Raw genomic sequence first — 16,144 nt, 5'->3', positions numbered from 1 at the left:
GAGAGATGTATGGAGAGAGTAAGGTGGAAACTTACGTCACCTTATGTAAAACAGACAGCCAATGGGAATCTGTTGTGTGACTCAGGAAACCTGAAGAGGGGGCTCTGTGACAACCTAGAGGGGTGGGATGGGGTGGGGGAGACGGAGGGGAGGTTCAGGAGGGAGGGGGTACCAAGACTGACTCTTGTTGATGTATGACCAAAAACAACAAAATTCTGTAAAGCAATTATCCTTCAATTAAAAAAATAAAGTGGAAAAAAAGTGTTACTGAGATAATTCACCCTTTTAAAGTACACAATTCAATGGTTTTAAGTATATTCAGAATTGTCCAACCATCACCACAACCTAAATTTAGAATATTTTCATCACCCCATTAATATACATTTGTAACACAGATTAAGGTAAACAACAAGAAAAAAAGGTGGTTTGAAGTCAAAATTACTTTGTTTTGAATATAACCACACTTGGTACCACCAATCAGAAAAACCGACTGCTGGGCCCTTAAGAGCACAGAAGTGACTCCTGGCGACGCCTCTACTCCTTCTGCTCCTCACATTTCCAGTCCAGTCCAAGCCTTTCTATTCTGCGGCAGCGCCATCCGCACACACACACCTTGGGATCCCTCTTCCCACGAGAATGTGCTCTGTCCACACGTGGGAGTGCACTGCTGATGACAGCATTTATTCTTCAGGACTACAAGTGACTGGTGAAGGCTGTCTACAGCTATTGGCACTACGGTAGGAGCATGCACGCAGCTGGAACCGGCCTTGGGGTCTTCAGCTCACTCACAAGCACGTGCACACGCTATCCCTGAGCAGGGAGTCTTAGGAGAACTTAGTCCTCCGCTGCTCAAACCAAGGTCTGCCATCTCCAAGTGTGCTGGAACTGTTGGCAGAAGTACTGAATTTGGTTGGTTTTTATTACAGTTTTTTGATTTGTGAAACTATTCACTCAGCAATTCTACATCCAAGAACTTATCCTAAATTCCACATTGTTTCCAAACTCAAAGACATTCCCCTCTCCCCACGAAACCATGAATAATAACTCATTAAATAACCATAAAGATGTTCATGCATTCCAGCCCAACTCGCCTGCCTGCCACAAAGCACTCGCTGCTTTCTCAGAACAAAAGAGCTTACTAATTCAGGAACTCCAGGACTATTTTTAACACCTTCTAGCAGCGATGCGCGGCTGTCAGTCCAGCGTGCTCATTATTCTCTTTAAGGCCAATTAGCTGCCCTCCGAGCCCAGCGGGGAAGAGGACGTGAACTTCAGCGCAGAGAAGTCAGAGATTGTTTTAAAGAGTCAATGTGAACCTGAACTCGCAGACTTACACAACCAGAAAACAGACAGGAGTGTGTTCCAGCGCGTGTGTCCGGGAAGGGAGGCGTGGTGAGGAGGGACTCTTCACCAGCATGACAGGCTCGTTTCTGCCCGTCAGGCCAGTCCACGAGAACACACCTGCCCTCCCCCACGCACGGGCTGGGGCCAGCCCCTCCCCCCTCCCCTCCCCGTGCACTTTGCTCTGTGGCTTTCTACTCACCTTTGCAACTACAGAGCATTTTGAGACAAATAAGCTAAAAATGAAAAGTCAATAGCTAATAGCATATCAGTAAATATCAAACAAATTGCAGAGAAATGTGTGATAAGAATAATTGGCTAGAGATGAAACTGCCACTTATTTTCCCCAGGTGACTAAAAAAATAGGTCTCTGAAAATTTATTGCTAACTAGAAAATAAAAGTGATAAAGATGATAAACAAGTTATATGACTGCCAAATGTGCCTTTTAGCCATCCTCTTTTGATAATAAAACTCCAACACGTGTGTACAGTTAAATGAAGGTCAGAGGTCAAGGTGGACCCTACAGGGCTCTACACCACTCTTCGAGCCATTGGCCAAGGCGTCGGGGTACAAGGATAAGGCTACCGGTGGTGGTCATGTCCTGACCAGACTGCAGAAACTGAGTCCACACATCGACTCCACGTATGAGAGCCTAAAGCTAAGCTTTAAAAAAGCAAGCTCACCATTGGCAAAAGACACCCGTGTCCACCCACACAATGTGGCTCATCCACACAATATTCTTCAGTCTTTAAAAGGAAGGAAATTATGGCACAAGCTACAACAACGAAAGAACGACATCAAGCTCCGTGAAATGAGCCAGTCCCCAAAGGACTAATGCCACATGAGCCTGCTCACACGAGGTCCCTGGAGCAGTCAGACTCAGAGACAAAAAGCAGGAGGGTGGTTTCCAAGGGCTGGGGTACAGGACAGGAAGTAGTGTCTAGTGGGAATAGAGACTCAGCTGGAAATGAAAGCGTTTTGGGGATGGGTGGTGGTGATGGCTGCACAATAGCAAGAATGTACTTAATGCCGCTGAATTGCCACTGAACAAAGGTTAAAATGGCATATTTAATAGTTTGCATATTCTACCACAATAATGAAAAAAGAGAACTCACCTTTGAAGTTGCCAATATACAGGCCAGGCAGGATCTATGGGGAGACAGACCAGACAGGAGTGTTACAGGTTTCAGTCTGATGGCATTCGACACAGAGGCCTGTGCCCACCACATCTGCCTCCCAGCACCTTCCCAGACAGACCAAAAGGTCTCCTTGTCTCCAGGCCTCACAGTGCTCACCGCATTCTGAGTCCAGCCCCAAACCAGAGTCTCCACAGCCCCTCCTCCCGTCCTGCCTCCTGTCCCCCAATCCCTCCTCTCTGGGTTCCAGCACCTGCTGTCCCTCCCCTCCTGCTCCCTATCCTTCGGGCCTCAGCTCCAACTCACAACCTGGGAGGCCTGCCCTGAGCCCTACCCCCATGTCAGGGGGGCTCCTGCTCAGTGCCCCCATCCTCTGTGCTCCCCTCACATGATGCATCACCAGGTGGAGGGCAGTCCCCACTGCTGGGCTGCAGACCCAGCGCCCAGCCCAGGGATTGGCCCATGAAGACCATTCAGTAGAGTTGCTAAATGAGTGAATGAACTGTTTAAACATGCAAGTTAAGAAGAACACACATTTACTCCAAAACGTCTACTTCTTCTAAGGTTCTCAAGCCAGAATCAGATTTCTGGAAAGCCCCAGGCCCCACAAAGAGATTCAGCAGATCTGAGATTGGGTGACTTCAGGTCACAAGTACCCCCCGCTTAGCAGAATATGAAGCCAACCTCTGCCCTGCAGTACTCTGTATGGAAACTCTGAAATCCAAACGCGGACACCTCCCGGGAAGCTACACCGCCGATGTGGTTTCCAAGTGCACACAGCACTCTGGCCATGGTGACACCTCACTGCAAGCCCCATGCCCTGGCGACACCCCCACCAGCCACAACCAAACACTCCTCTCGGCCCGTCTGCTTCGCACTCCCTCTTCTCTCCACTCCTGGTAAGAAAGCCGAAAGCAAGGGCAGTAATGTCCTTCAGGGGTGTGGATTCTTTTGAGCATCTTCCTGACAACCAGCTGCCTGCTAAAAAGTGACTGCAGGGACCTACTAGGACATAGGCTCAGCATCTGTGCTGGGAACCATGGGACTAATTGACCAAGATGGGACAATCATGAGAGTGAAAAGAGATTCTGTTAATAATCACTCTAGAACAAGAAGCAAAACCCAGAAGGGACGTGGGCACCGGGCCCTGTGGTCACTCTGGCTGACTCAACACCCTGAGAGCCAAAACTGGCTTGGAAAGTACCCTAGGGGACTGAGGGCCTGGATCTGTTGCCGCCTGAAGTCACAGACTGAGGCAGGTAGGGTTCGCCCTGCAGCCAGGAAATACAAAACTGTATCTCAGAGGAAACCCTGGCATCCATTGCCAAGGAGATCAAACACTCAACAGGTCTCTCCTGAAACAGTCTGTGGAATTCTCCTGGGAGCAAGGGTGGAATAGAACAGATAGTTCACAATTCCTGTTCTAAAGCTCATCCAGGAGATGGCTCAAACTGCATTCCCTGGCAGCTCTTGCCTGTGCAGGGCTTTGTCATTACCATCTCCAGCCCCCCAGTCTGTCCTGAGACATTTGAGGGCAAAACCAGTGTAGTTCTTTTCCCTGATGGCGACAAAGACAGCCTCCCTGACCGAGTGTGGCTCAGGCTCCTCTGAGTCTCCTCTGCAGGCCTGGACATTGGCCACACTTAAAGAATCCTGCTAAGCCAGTTGTCAAGCATCCACCCGCTCTTAGTATCAGCCAAGCTCCTCTTCCTCCACCCTTGGCATCTAACCAAGTTCCGTCAGTGATTTTCCATCCACTCACCTGTCCCCGTTGTCCTGGGAGTGGAACCCCATCTCTCACTTGTAATGTCTTGAATAAAATCTTCATTGTCATTTTTAATGTGTTGAAATTATTTTTCCTTCATAACATTGACCACGAAAGTCTACCAATTCACACAGCTGACAGTTATGACAGACCGCACCATGGTCACAGAGCGGGTCTGCCTCCCCAGAGTAGCAGAAGGGCTCCAGTGGATGGACGGTTTACTGAGCTCCGGTCACACATGGACATCCTCTGGGCACTGGGGATGCAGTGTGACCAAGAGACACGGCCCTGCCAATGTCCCCTTCCCTTGCTGAGCCCCTCGCCCAGAAAGGAGGAGGCACCGTGACCACTCTGGGGCCCCCAAGGACCTCTGGGGGGTCCTGATGTCCCAGAGGAGTGGGCCGGGAGACAGGAGGATGGGCAGGGGAACGGTGGAGATGGCCAGCCTGCGAGAGGTGGGTCTCTCCTGGGAGCGGGTGTGGAGGAGGTGACATGGAGGGTGCAGAGACGGGCAGCCCTGCAGGTGTCCAGGGCTCCAGGTCAAATGCCACTGAGATGTTAGGTGTGTGGGGCTGTTAGAAGGAAGTATTTGTATTTACTGTATCTCAGAAACATCAAAATGAGTATGAAGGAGTGCCTTTCTTGGTGCTCACCCTGACGGGGCGCTGGGGTCTGGAGGTCAAGAAGAACATGTTTCCATATATTGCACACACATTACTTCCATTTAGTTTCTTCAGAAATTCAAGTGGGCTGTTTGGGGAAAAGATTTTATGACCCATTTTTCCTTCTCTTCTTTGTACTTCTACCATCTTCTCTACTAAACAAAAGCAAATATGTTTCATATTATCTTTAAATAGAAGAAACAGGGGTGTGTGAATAACTCACCTCTGGGCTCTACTACCCTCAAGCCACGACTCTATGGCTCCTGAACGAACCCCTCGGAGCTCTCCTCCCGATGCTCAGCCCCCTGTACTCCACTACCCCCAGCCCCAAAGGGGCCAAGGACCCCATTCTGGAACCTCATAGGTTGCAGAAGTAGCCACTGAACTTATCTATTTCATCAAATTAATCTTTGAAAGTCACATTCTCGTTGGGTCCTCTTCTAGATCAAAATGTTCGATGGCAAACCCTTTCCAAAGAAAGTGGAGGCCAAAACTGAAACTTTCATCATGGCCTCCTGCCTCTGAAGGACCCCACTTCGCTTCAGTCTCCATCAAGCCAGACAGCCCTATTTTCCCAGGGTCCCTGACCAGTTCCACCTCGGAATATCGCCTGCTCTGCTTCCAGTATTCTCACTAGAGAGGGAAGAGACCCTCGCTGCTTGGGGCCCTTCATCTCTTGGGTATGCTCGAGAGTTACAAACCCTGCAACTGACAGCTGTTTACTGATTTCTAAGGCTTGGGAGCCCCCACTCTGGAGCCTGGTAGGCAGCACCCGCCCCCAGCCCGCCAGCTCTCTGCTACAGCAGCAGCAGGCCTCCACAGCTGCTCCGGGCTGGAACAGAGACAGCACAGCACCCGCCAGCAGCCTGCCTGGAGGCGGCGGCCCAGGGCTGGCAGAACCCGCAGAGCCCACTGGCAGTGGCAGCAGCGCCGTGGGGCAGCTGCAGAAACGCTCTCCCCAGACCAGTCTTGGGATCTGCTCTGGGCAGAGTTGCCTGAATCTGGTTCTCCAGCCCTCCCGGCCTTCTGCCCTGTTCCACCTCAAGCAGACCTATTTGGATTCCGTTGCTTACAACTAGGCATCCTGATGCAGGCCTTTCAACACAGAAAAATGTACAAATGTAAATAAACTTCACAAATCTTCAAGCAAGTCACAGGGCAGCAAAGCCCTGCCCACCTGGGAGAGCAGCCCCCCCGGCGCTGCAGGGACCACCAGGAGAGTCCGCCCTCCTCTGGGCGTCACTCCCGCCTCGGTCAGCACTGGCTTCCACGCCTCCCTGGAATCCCAACCAGTCTGCTCCTCTGGAAACCATGGTGCAGGCCTTTGTCCAGCTCCCATCTGATCTACTGACACAGCTTCTTAGAGAACCCCCTACCTCTGGATCTGTCCCCCAAAGGGTTCCTTAACCTGCCTTCAAGGTGCCAAGTTGACCGTGGGACTCCAGATTAAACTCTTCCCAGGGCTCCAAATAGCTCTGGGAAATTTGATACCTCAACAAGAGCTGTCCTTCAGGGATGGAGGTTTTGATGCCTTTAGCCTCCGCCCCACACTCGCCGAGGTGATGATGCAGAGACACAAGTCAGGCTCCCCAGCTCCAGCATCTAGGTTTCATGGGAAACATCTCCATCTTCAGACACAGTCAACTGTATATTTTTTAAAACCTTAAATATTGTGATAAATGACTATCACCCCTATACACTGCCTGCATCATATCTGTTAATGCATTTCTCTAAACCTGAGTGGTTGCTGCATGATCGGCAGATCACTACTTAGGTAAATGTCTCTTCAATGAATGAATGAACAACATGAGCCAGGTGGGAGGGGCCAGGCAAAGAAGAGAGAGATGGAAAACCACTGTGGGTGAGGCCTGAGAGATCCCGCTTTGCCCCTTTCTGCTCTGGGAAGGTCGAGGCCAGCAACACTGTGCCAACTGCCCTGGCAGGCGGTGGGGGGCAGCTGAAGGAGATCAGCGCCCAGAAGAGACCCCAGGGCCAAGCACCGGCAAGGGGAGAGGTCTGACCTTACCAACATCAGGGAGGCGACTCACCCAAAACCATGCAAGCTGCACATTTTATATGCATTTAAATATTTTAACTGTAAAGAGAGGACAGAGTTGTGTGAGTAAACTTTCAACTCCATTTTCCAGACCGGAAGAATAAACTACAGTTTCAAGGGCTAGAAACAGAAAGCAAACTGCATGCTAAGTTGCTCAGTTGTGTCTGACTCTTTGTGACCCCATGGTCTATAGCCTGCCAGTCTCCTCTGTCCATGGGGATTCTCCAGCCAAGAATATTGGACTGGGTTGCCATGCCCTCCTCCAGGGGATCTTCCCAACCCATGGATCAAATCCAGGTCTCCTGCATTGCAGGCAGATTCTTTAACATCTGAGCCAATTGCTCAATCCCAATTTCTGTAGTTTCTTCCATATACAGTTATAAAACAAGATCCAGGAACGCTGGAGAACTGGCCATTGACAGGGAGAGAAACTACATTTTTGTTTTCAAGGAGAATAAAAAGCCCATAAATATTTAAATGTCTACATCAGTAAACCTCAACTCAAACTTAAAACTCTAAATATGACTGGTAGATTTCCCCAATATAATTGCTGCTGGTAATCACTAAGGAAAAAGGAAGAGAAAATGAAATGAAACAATGTCCCATCAGGCTCAGGCTCCTCCTGGCTCATGAGGACAAAGCGGCTGATCAGTGACTTCATGGAGAGTTTGGACTCAAGCCAGAATTGAGAACACAGGGGGAGTGAAGTCATCACCCCATGGCAAGAAGTAAGGACAGATCAAAGAAAGTTTGTATGTGCCATGTGAGAATGTTCTAGGCTCTAAAGGAGTAAGTCCTTTCCCTCTGCTGAGGGTGTTGATGCCCCATCGTCTACCAGGATGGCTGCTTGTCACTCAGTTCTCATTTGAGATGACTGCTCCCAGGAAATGGCAACCCATTCCAGTATTCTTGCCTGGGAAATCCCATGGACAGAGCAACCTGGTGGGCTACAGTCCATGGGGTCACAAAGAGTAGGACATGACTTAGCAACTAAAACAACAACAATAATCTGTACTTTGCAGTTTGCAAAAATGTCTTCTAGTACATTCTCATCTGTTTCTCCAAGAATCTGGGTAGTAATTGGGGAAGGTAACATTGTAGTCATTTTATAACAAATAACGTTACTAGCTAAGCAAACCACCATCCCTACCAATCAAGGGCAATAAAGAAACTGCTGCTTAGGAACACTGAGTGACTCCTTCAAGAACACACCCATGCAACAGCAGAGTGGTAGACACCCCAAATCAGGCTTTCTGACAGCTCTGCCCCTTTCTTTCACAACAGTGCACTTCTCACAGCAAGGCAATGCACTCAGGGAAGGATCTGCCTCCCACTGCCAAGAGCAAGTCTCCCATGAAAGACTAGGGTAGCATCGCTTCTACCAGGTAGGCTGCTTTCAGGGAAAACAGGGCAGTGAGGAAGAAAGAGGTCCCTGAACAGGACTGATGAACTGAGCCAAACCTGGTCCTCACAAGCTGCCCCGGGATGGCAATGCTCCAGCTCACTGTGAGGTCATTAGTTCTGGCTGACAAGATAAAAACGTGCACATTTCTCTAGTATGATGCTTAGTCAGAGAGATCTGATTGTTGTTTTTAATCAGTTATTATCATACTTAAAAATAATAAAATGAGAATGAGGACTTTTCCTTACAGGTCCTTCCCCAAAAGATGTTGTGGTCAGACCCTGGAGAGAGCTTGGACTCAACCAGGAATTCTCAAAGGTTCCACAGAAACACATTTGCTTGCAGGAACCTGTTGAGTTTGACCTGATCCTACTTGAGGTACCTGTCAGACTGGCCTTGAGCAGCACACCTAGGCAGTCGGTATGAAGAAAAGAGCCAGGCCACTGGGCCTCGAGTCCAGGCTTGGCCACTCACCCAGTGGGTGGCTCTGGCCTGGGCACTTGTAAACGCCTAGGGATGGAATGGCGGTCTGGGGGTTCGATGAGTTACCCTACATGGTGAAGTTCAAAACAGACCTTGGCACACAACCTTGGCCAGTCTTAGTTGCCTGACCTTCCCCTCTCCTCTTTATCTGTATCAAACATGAAGGAAGACAGGAGATGGCTTTTTCCTATTTTACAACTAATTTGGGACTCTGGGGAGCTCTTTTCAAGTTATTTTCCAGCGTCTTTAGAAATCACTTGGAATAAACTGGTGTTCTAGTTTAAAGTAAAGACTTCTACTATCATCGAAATCAGTGGCAGCTGGGTTCAAAACCAGTTCCGCCACCTCCTAGCTTTAGGACCTTAGTCATGCCACTTAATCTGAGTGTCCATTTCCCAATCTGCACAGACAGTCAGATAAGGCAGACTGACCTCCTAGGGCTACAGTGATAAACCGCAGGCACATCATATGAGACTCAAAAAAAAGTCAACAACTGCTGTACTCTTTTCTGTCTCCTCATCATCTTTAATTGCCCAGAAGGCAAACACCTCTTCTCCTTCCCCTCTAGAGCTGTGCAGAATGCTAGGTACACCTAGCTGACATGGGCACAGTATTCTGCCACATAGGAGACTGGCATGTGTTGATAAGAAGACCCTCCACAGGTACATGGATCAGAAATAAAAACTGCTGTATTCAAAACACTGAGAACAGAATCTGCATTGTTTGGTTCATAAGTTCTCTTTGGCCAAGGATGACCAATTTTTGTGAGACGGGAAATAAATCTTGTGCCAGGCACCTCAGGACCCACACACACATTGCAAATTAAGTTTTCAGTTCCAAGGGCACTGCGTTTTTAATCTATAAATGTTCTTAGGCATTTCTGTGACTAGCACCTTATACTACTTCCACTAGATCTGCAAATCAACCATTCTTTTTCTTACAGAAGAAATGAAGCCTAGTTCCAAGTCACACAATAATACATGAACAAGTTCTAGTTAAGGTTTTTAATTTCTGGCTTCCAGCAATCTACTTTGCCACTAAACAATCTTGCAACTCTGACCAGTTCTTCAGAACTCAGCTTAAACGTCTTTACTCCACGTGATCCTCAGCCTGCACTGAACACTGCTTCCAGGCTGTGCTCATCACATCTACTTCTGACTCTCTATCCTCTGGGGCCTCCACTCCTCCTGACCGTGTGTTTGTTCTCTCTCTCAAATCACACACACATGCACAGGCGCGCGCATGCGCGCGCGCGCACACACACACACACACACACACACACACACACACACACACACACACATGCGCTGTTATGCAATACAGTAGCCATTAGCCACAGTGACTCTGAGTACTTAAAATGTGGCTAATCCCAAATGAGATGTCATTTAAGTATCAACTATACACCAGACTTTGAAGACTTAGTACAAAATATATATATATACAAAACAGTGATTTTACCTATTAGTTAAATGTTGCAATGACAATATTCACAATATATTCCAGTTAAATAAGATATATTATTAAAATTATTTTTACTTTTTTAATGTGGCTACTGGAAAATTCTAAATTACACATATAGCTCACATTATATTTCTACTGGGCAACTGCTGGTCTCTACTGAAGGTTTCATGAAAGACCTGTCTGTGTCATTTACCACTGCACCCTCCCTTGGCCCCCCCAACTAGCACCTGGCTAATAGTAAGCATGCAATAAAAACTCACTGATTTAATGGTGTCTCTAAATCTCTACCCATGTTTCCCCATCTCTACCTTGGAGATACTGGTTCTACTTACAATACAAGATGATTATGATAATAACATTAATAAGAAACATACCGCTTTTGTTGAAAGGTAAAAATCATGTATGAATATGACAGCTTTGGCTAAAAATCTGAAAATAATTTTGAACACTTAGGCAATGATCTGTATCCCTAAGTATGTTCTTTCAGTTTTAATAGAAAAATACTACAAATTAAATGCTGAAAAAGGTGGCGAGTGAACACCTCAAGTGGAGAAAACTAGGAAAAACACCAAAATAAACCTGAGGCATAATCACAACTAATGGGAAGGCAAACAGAGCCCACCGCCTCGCAGAAGACCCTTCAAGGTTCTGCCCTCACTTAAAAAAAAAAAAAAGTTCGTGGTGCCGATGGATTCTACTGCTAATGGAGACATAATGCAAGTATTTACCCAAGAAAGAAACAGTCTCTTTCCAAATTTGATTACTGTCACCCGCCTTCCCCCAAAAAGCCCTCGCAAGGAATATGACCCTGGTTAACAAAAACCTCTGGTATGCGGGCCTAAACCGCACACTCACCCTTTTACAAATTGAGTCTCAAAGACACAGTGAACGTGGCAGGTGGGCAGTGAGGCAGGTACACGGGATACTCCCTGCAGCCTCACTGCCTGCCTCCGCCGCGGACACTGAAGGGACCCGGGGCCCGTGAGTCGGCGTGGACCCACGCAGCAGAACAGCTGAACCTGCACGGACCCTGGGTGAGGAGGGTGCGCGGGGAGGAGAAGAGGACAGAATCCACCCTCTGGTCCAGGACGGCTTCAAAGACCCGAGAACAGACACTGTTTTCTATGAGGGCTGTTTAAAAAAAGTTCTGTATTCTTTTCTTCAAGCCGGGCAGTACCAGATTACAAAATCCTTCGCCGTGTTTGCCCCAGGCAGCTGGAGTCCAGTCCCCTTCCCCGCAAAAAAAGGCACAGCCAGGAGGGGTGTGGGCAGGGAGGGCGGCAGGGCAGGCTGAGCAGAGGCGGGGAGCAGCCGCACGACCGCGATAAAGCAGCTCCGAATCTGTAACCCACATCCGGGCAGTTACAAGCACCCCAGGATTTAGGCCTCTGTCAACTTTTCTGTCCATAAGAAAAAGTTATTCGCACACGGTAAAAAATCTGGGAAGAAGACATTACGGAAGAGGAGACACTTATCTCCTCCTGTTTAGTAATGATGTGGGCGGTGATGCTTCAAGAGCTGAGTTGGGGGTGAAGCGGGGGCGGGAGGGGGGCGGGGGGGAGAGGTGGGTGGGGGGAGAAGGGAGAAACCACAGCCCTCCCGGCTCAGCCCAGCGCGCAGGTCGAGCGCCGCCCGGCCGGAAGCGCGGCCCGGCCCCGAGGCGCAGGCACGCGGTCCCCGCCCTCCGGGCCCAGGCGCGTAGGGCGCCCCTCGCCGCAAAAGCCCCGCGCAGGGAGGCTTGGTGTGGGAGCAAAGGGAGGCGCGGGGGCACGTTACCTTGTTCATCCCATTCCCCATGGCGGCCGCGCGGTCTGGCGCCCGGGGCGCGGCGGCAGGCGCAGTCAGGGCATGTGGGGCGGGCGGGGAGGAGCGCGCTCCGGCGGACTGGGAGGATCGCGCTCCCGCGGACCAACGGCGGGACCCGCGGCCGCCCTGCCGGTCCAACCGCTCCGCTTCTGCCTGCCCTCCGCCCCTGGACTTCCCGGCCGCCAGGCAGAGGCGCCGGCGCCCCTGTGGGAAGGGGTTCGCGACGTTCCCCCCTCCCCACCGCCCCCCAGTGAGCTGGGCGCCTGTCACGCCGGTCCCCCGGACTTGTGAACACGACTCCTTGGAGGCTGGGCCAGGGCAAAGCGATTTGTCTAATGGGGGCGGTGGGGGGCGGATACAGGGACAAGACTCTTGGGGTCTTGTGGCCTCCGGAATTACGGCTCCCCGGCGGCAGGCCAGGGGACCGGGGCTCCTCGGAGGCCCGGGCCAGGGCGCACGCGCGCCCCAGCCGCAGCCGCCGTGCGCGTTCCGAGTCTGGGCGGGGCCGGTGGGCACGCAGGCGCGCCCCTACCCGGTGGGGCGTGTCACGGAGGCTCCCCTGGGATCACGGTCACCAAAACTCCCGCAGGCCTTTCCCCGGGGAGACCGGGGGCCTGTTACCAGCAGTCACCGCCCTGCCTTGACTGCCTGGGTGAATCAGGTGCTAATCAGAGCCTTGGTCTTGGCAGCTCCCCTGTCTGGGTTTTCTGAGTGCGCCGGATTTAGGCCGGGTGGGGGGATTCCTACGGCCCTGCCCCACCCACGAAGACCGAGAAGGCTCACCCGGTGGCGAAAGGTGGGCTCGGTGACTCATCTCTGGGATGACCTCACCTCCCGACCCCAGCGGAGCAGATGTCCAGATCTCAGACCTCATACCGCGACTTTGGACGGCTAGTGCGTTCCCTTCTTCACATTATAAACTGGCTCGAGTAGGTGCATGGGTGTGTTGATTCAAGTGCTTCTGGAAAGCCCCTTCCCTTGCTAAGCACCATGGTAATGTCCGCATCGTGTTTCTGCCTGGGTTGGAATACTCTCTAACACAATTGTGTAAGTATTCTGCACCCCTGCTAAACTCCTGACTTCTTCCCTGCAGACAGAACCCTTGAACCAGGGGTTTCACCTTTCTTTTTTATATCCTCAGCAATGCCTGCACGTCGTGGAAGCTTGATAATTGTTAAATGGACAGATGCATCACTCTGGTATGGCTGAGCTCACCCTGATGACCTCATTTCATCTGCTCCTCCTTCTTCCCGGAGTCACAGCCACACAGACTTTCTGTGTTTCCTTGAACCTGCCACCCTTGGTCTCATGATCACTTGACCTTGTCTTTGAGCCTTTGCATGGGCTGTGCTCTCTAACCAGCTGTCTCACTCCATCACCGGCTCTTCTCTTCGAGGTCTCAGCTCAAATACCGCCTCTTTAAAGAGGTTTTCCTAACTACCAAAAGGAGATCCTCCAGTCACTCTCATATTACCCTGTGCAGTTTTCTCAATAGCACTTAACGTGATTAGACACTCTCATATTTATTTGCTTATTTTTCTATATCTCACTAGAACACCCTCCAGAGGAAAAGGGCCTGTCTTTTAAGGGTCTGTTTTATTCATATGGCCAGGAACAGTGCCTGGCACAAAACAGGTGCTCAGTAAATATTTGTTGAATAAATTAACAAATTCCAGAGGGCCGAGAAAACAGTCGTGTGAGTCTAAGGAATGCTGACATTTTGAAAAGAACTTGCAGACTCCGTCTTAGTCATTTCCCTCCTTGTTGATGTCTTCTGGGCCACAACAGTTACCAGAGCCCCATGTGTAGGAAATGCCCCCTCAGCGTACTCCCAACTTGTCCCTCGTGGGTAGGATGACACCCAGACCAGACAGCACCCTCCCTGCCCCTTGCTTCTTTCCTTCCCTCCTGCCTTGACATCCCCTTTTCCCTCTGACCTCCCAATCACCTGGGCAGCTCCTCCTCTGCTCTGCACCTTTCTTACTTGTGTAGACAGCACAGCATGGTTACTGGACTGCCTGGAGAAATCCCAAGACCAACCTCTGATCCTAAATCTCAGGGTGATATTGGGCAAGATGATCAACTTTTCTGAACTGCTTTTTTTTTAAATTTTTCTCCTGAAAATTTGCAAAGATCCTACCCAGAAATCAATGAATGACTTTTATTTTCCTTCTCTACTGTGCTATTGTTGCTTCTAGTAGTCAGATGAACTTGTGAAATCACAAACAATTCATAAGTTAGTATTTTGCCCATAACTGACAGACCACACCCAATTTTCCTTCTGCCGTTCACTTGGAACATTTTCTTTCTCTTATTCATTTCTCATAAATTTATTTTTCTAGCTCAGCTCAGCCGCTTAACAATCTCTCTTAAGCTCAAAACCAGCTCTGGCTGCCTCCTAACAGTCAGAAGTGGCACTCTGGCCTACATTCATTATGGCCCCACAAGACTCACATGCCCAGAGTGCATTTCAAATTCTGCTTTTTGGTCAAATGAGAAAAGGTGAAAGCATTAGCGTCAGAAGTCAGAAGAGTCAGACAGTGTGTGTGAGTGTGTGTGAGTGTGTGTGTGTGTGTGTGTGTTGGGGAAGGTTTTCCATAAGACAGTCTCCCTGTACTGCATCCACCTTCTCCTTTAACCTGACCCCACCCAATAATTGCCATTGTCTTGCAATTCAAGCTAAAGAAAAGGAAAAGAGAAAGTTTGATCCATTTTGACAGGTTCTGTTTCTCTCTTTTCATTTTCATAGACCACTTGAGAGATTTTCAGGTTCAACTCTTATGCTGAGCTGGTGCCACGCAATTTCCAGGCTCCTTCCTGTCCTCTTCCTTCATTCCTTATAGCCCCTGATAATGGAAAGAAGGGAGAGACAAAGACTCCTAGAAGAAGCTGGCTTTTGTCATGTTTAAGGTAGAATTTGTTCATTTGTATTCTCTCTTATTAATAAAATTGTTAAGGCATCATAAGCCTAGTGGAATTTCATGCCACATAAGATTTTTACTTTTACTTGTCTTCCTGCTATTTCCCTGTTTCTTAGCACAACCAGCATCACAGGTTTTGGCAGCAGCTCCCAAACAGGTTTCATGTGTGCATAATGTGGAACGGCTACTGGTCATGTGGGCCAGCCAGAGCCATGCACATGTGGTTCAGGGTAACCAGTCGATGGTGTGTTTAGTGAGCAATCACTTTGAACTTTAAGGTGGGGTTGGGCGAAAGACCACAAGCAGAAGTTCAGCCATTAGAGCCGGCCGAGCCCTTTGGGGTGTTACTGACAGTTCAGAGAATTGAGATAAACCTTGGCGCAAGCGGGAAGTAGTTAAGTAATGTTCCTTGGCTTTTTGAAGATGCTGTGGTCCAGAGTGTCTCAGCCTCGGCACTGCTGACATTTGGGTCTACATCTTTTTTCCCTTGTGGGGTTGGCCTATGTTTAGCAGTGTCCCTGGCCTCTACTCCTGTGTGCCGGCGGCCCCCTCCCTCAGATGATTGTCGGAAGAGTCTCCAGCCCCAGAGAGGAGGTGCGCCTCCTGCCTCTACCCTCTGTGCGGTGGGGTTACAGGGATATCTTTTAGGGATGAAACGTCTTTATCAGCGCCTCTTTCCGTCTGTTTCTCCCACTGATACCACTTAAATACACACTAATAGATAATGTCAGCCCTCCGCAGAGGCCTCAGGCCACACTGTCAGAGCAAATTAGGAACAAGAAGTTAAAATGAAGAGCTAATTAGCCAAAACATGACTGAAAGTTTTTTATTTAAAAGCTAGAACCTAATGAATTGTGGACAGAAGTAAAAGGAAGTGGAGTCTATAACTACTGAAGCAAAAACACAAAACATTTTCTCTGCTTCTCCAACTGTCTAGAAAGAGAGTGGGCATCCAGTTGACTGCTTGACCATGAGGATGGGCCCTTCAATGATGTCAGCCTTTAAAAGGCCACTGATTTCCAGCCCTCCACACACTCTCCTGAATATGAACTTGGTTTCCTCCTTCCACTTAAGAAGTTTGGAGACCTCAGATCTCAGAGCACTGACGTC

The 16,144-nt window shown here is 49.4% G+C and overlaps 1 protein-coding gene and 1 long non-coding RNA gene across 3 annotated transcripts in view; one reads left to right on the top strand and one right to left on the bottom strand.

Moving 5' to 3' along the window:
* Nucleotides 1–12,581, bottom strand: part of DUSP22 (dual specificity phosphatase 22) — a 45,077-nt gene extending 32,496 nt beyond the window's left edge. For both annotated transcript variants that reach the window (XM_043450294.1, XM_043450293.1), the window contains exons 1-2: nt 12,084–12,581; nt 2,458–2,491 (exon numbers count right to left, since the gene is read on the bottom strand). In XM_043450294.1, coding sequence (XP_043306229.1) covers nt 2,458–2,491; nt 12,084–12,104 — 55 coding nt within the window. In that variant the 5' untranslated portion in view covers nt 12,105–12,581. The remainder of the gene's footprint in view (nt 1–2,457; nt 2,492–12,083) is intronic.
* A 19-nt stretch (nt 12,582–12,600) lies between these two features.
* Nucleotides 12,601–15,070, top strand: LOC122429716. Its single transcript, XR_006266115.1, has 3 exons — nt 12,601–13,160; nt 13,255–13,312; nt 14,863–15,070. It is a non-coding gene; the product is annotated as an uncharacterized LOC122429716 (long non-coding RNA).
* Nucleotides 15,071–16,144: the final 1,074 nt, after the last annotated feature.

Source organism: Cervus canadensis, chromosome 28 (genome assembly GCF_019320065.1).
Source record: "Cervus canadensis isolate Bull #8, Minnesota chromosome 28, ASM1932006v1, whole genome shotgun sequence".
NCBI lineage: Eukaryota > Metazoa > Chordata > Mammalia > Artiodactyla > Cervidae > Cervus > Cervus canadensis.
This window is presented reverse-complemented; position numbering and strand designations above follow the sequence as displayed.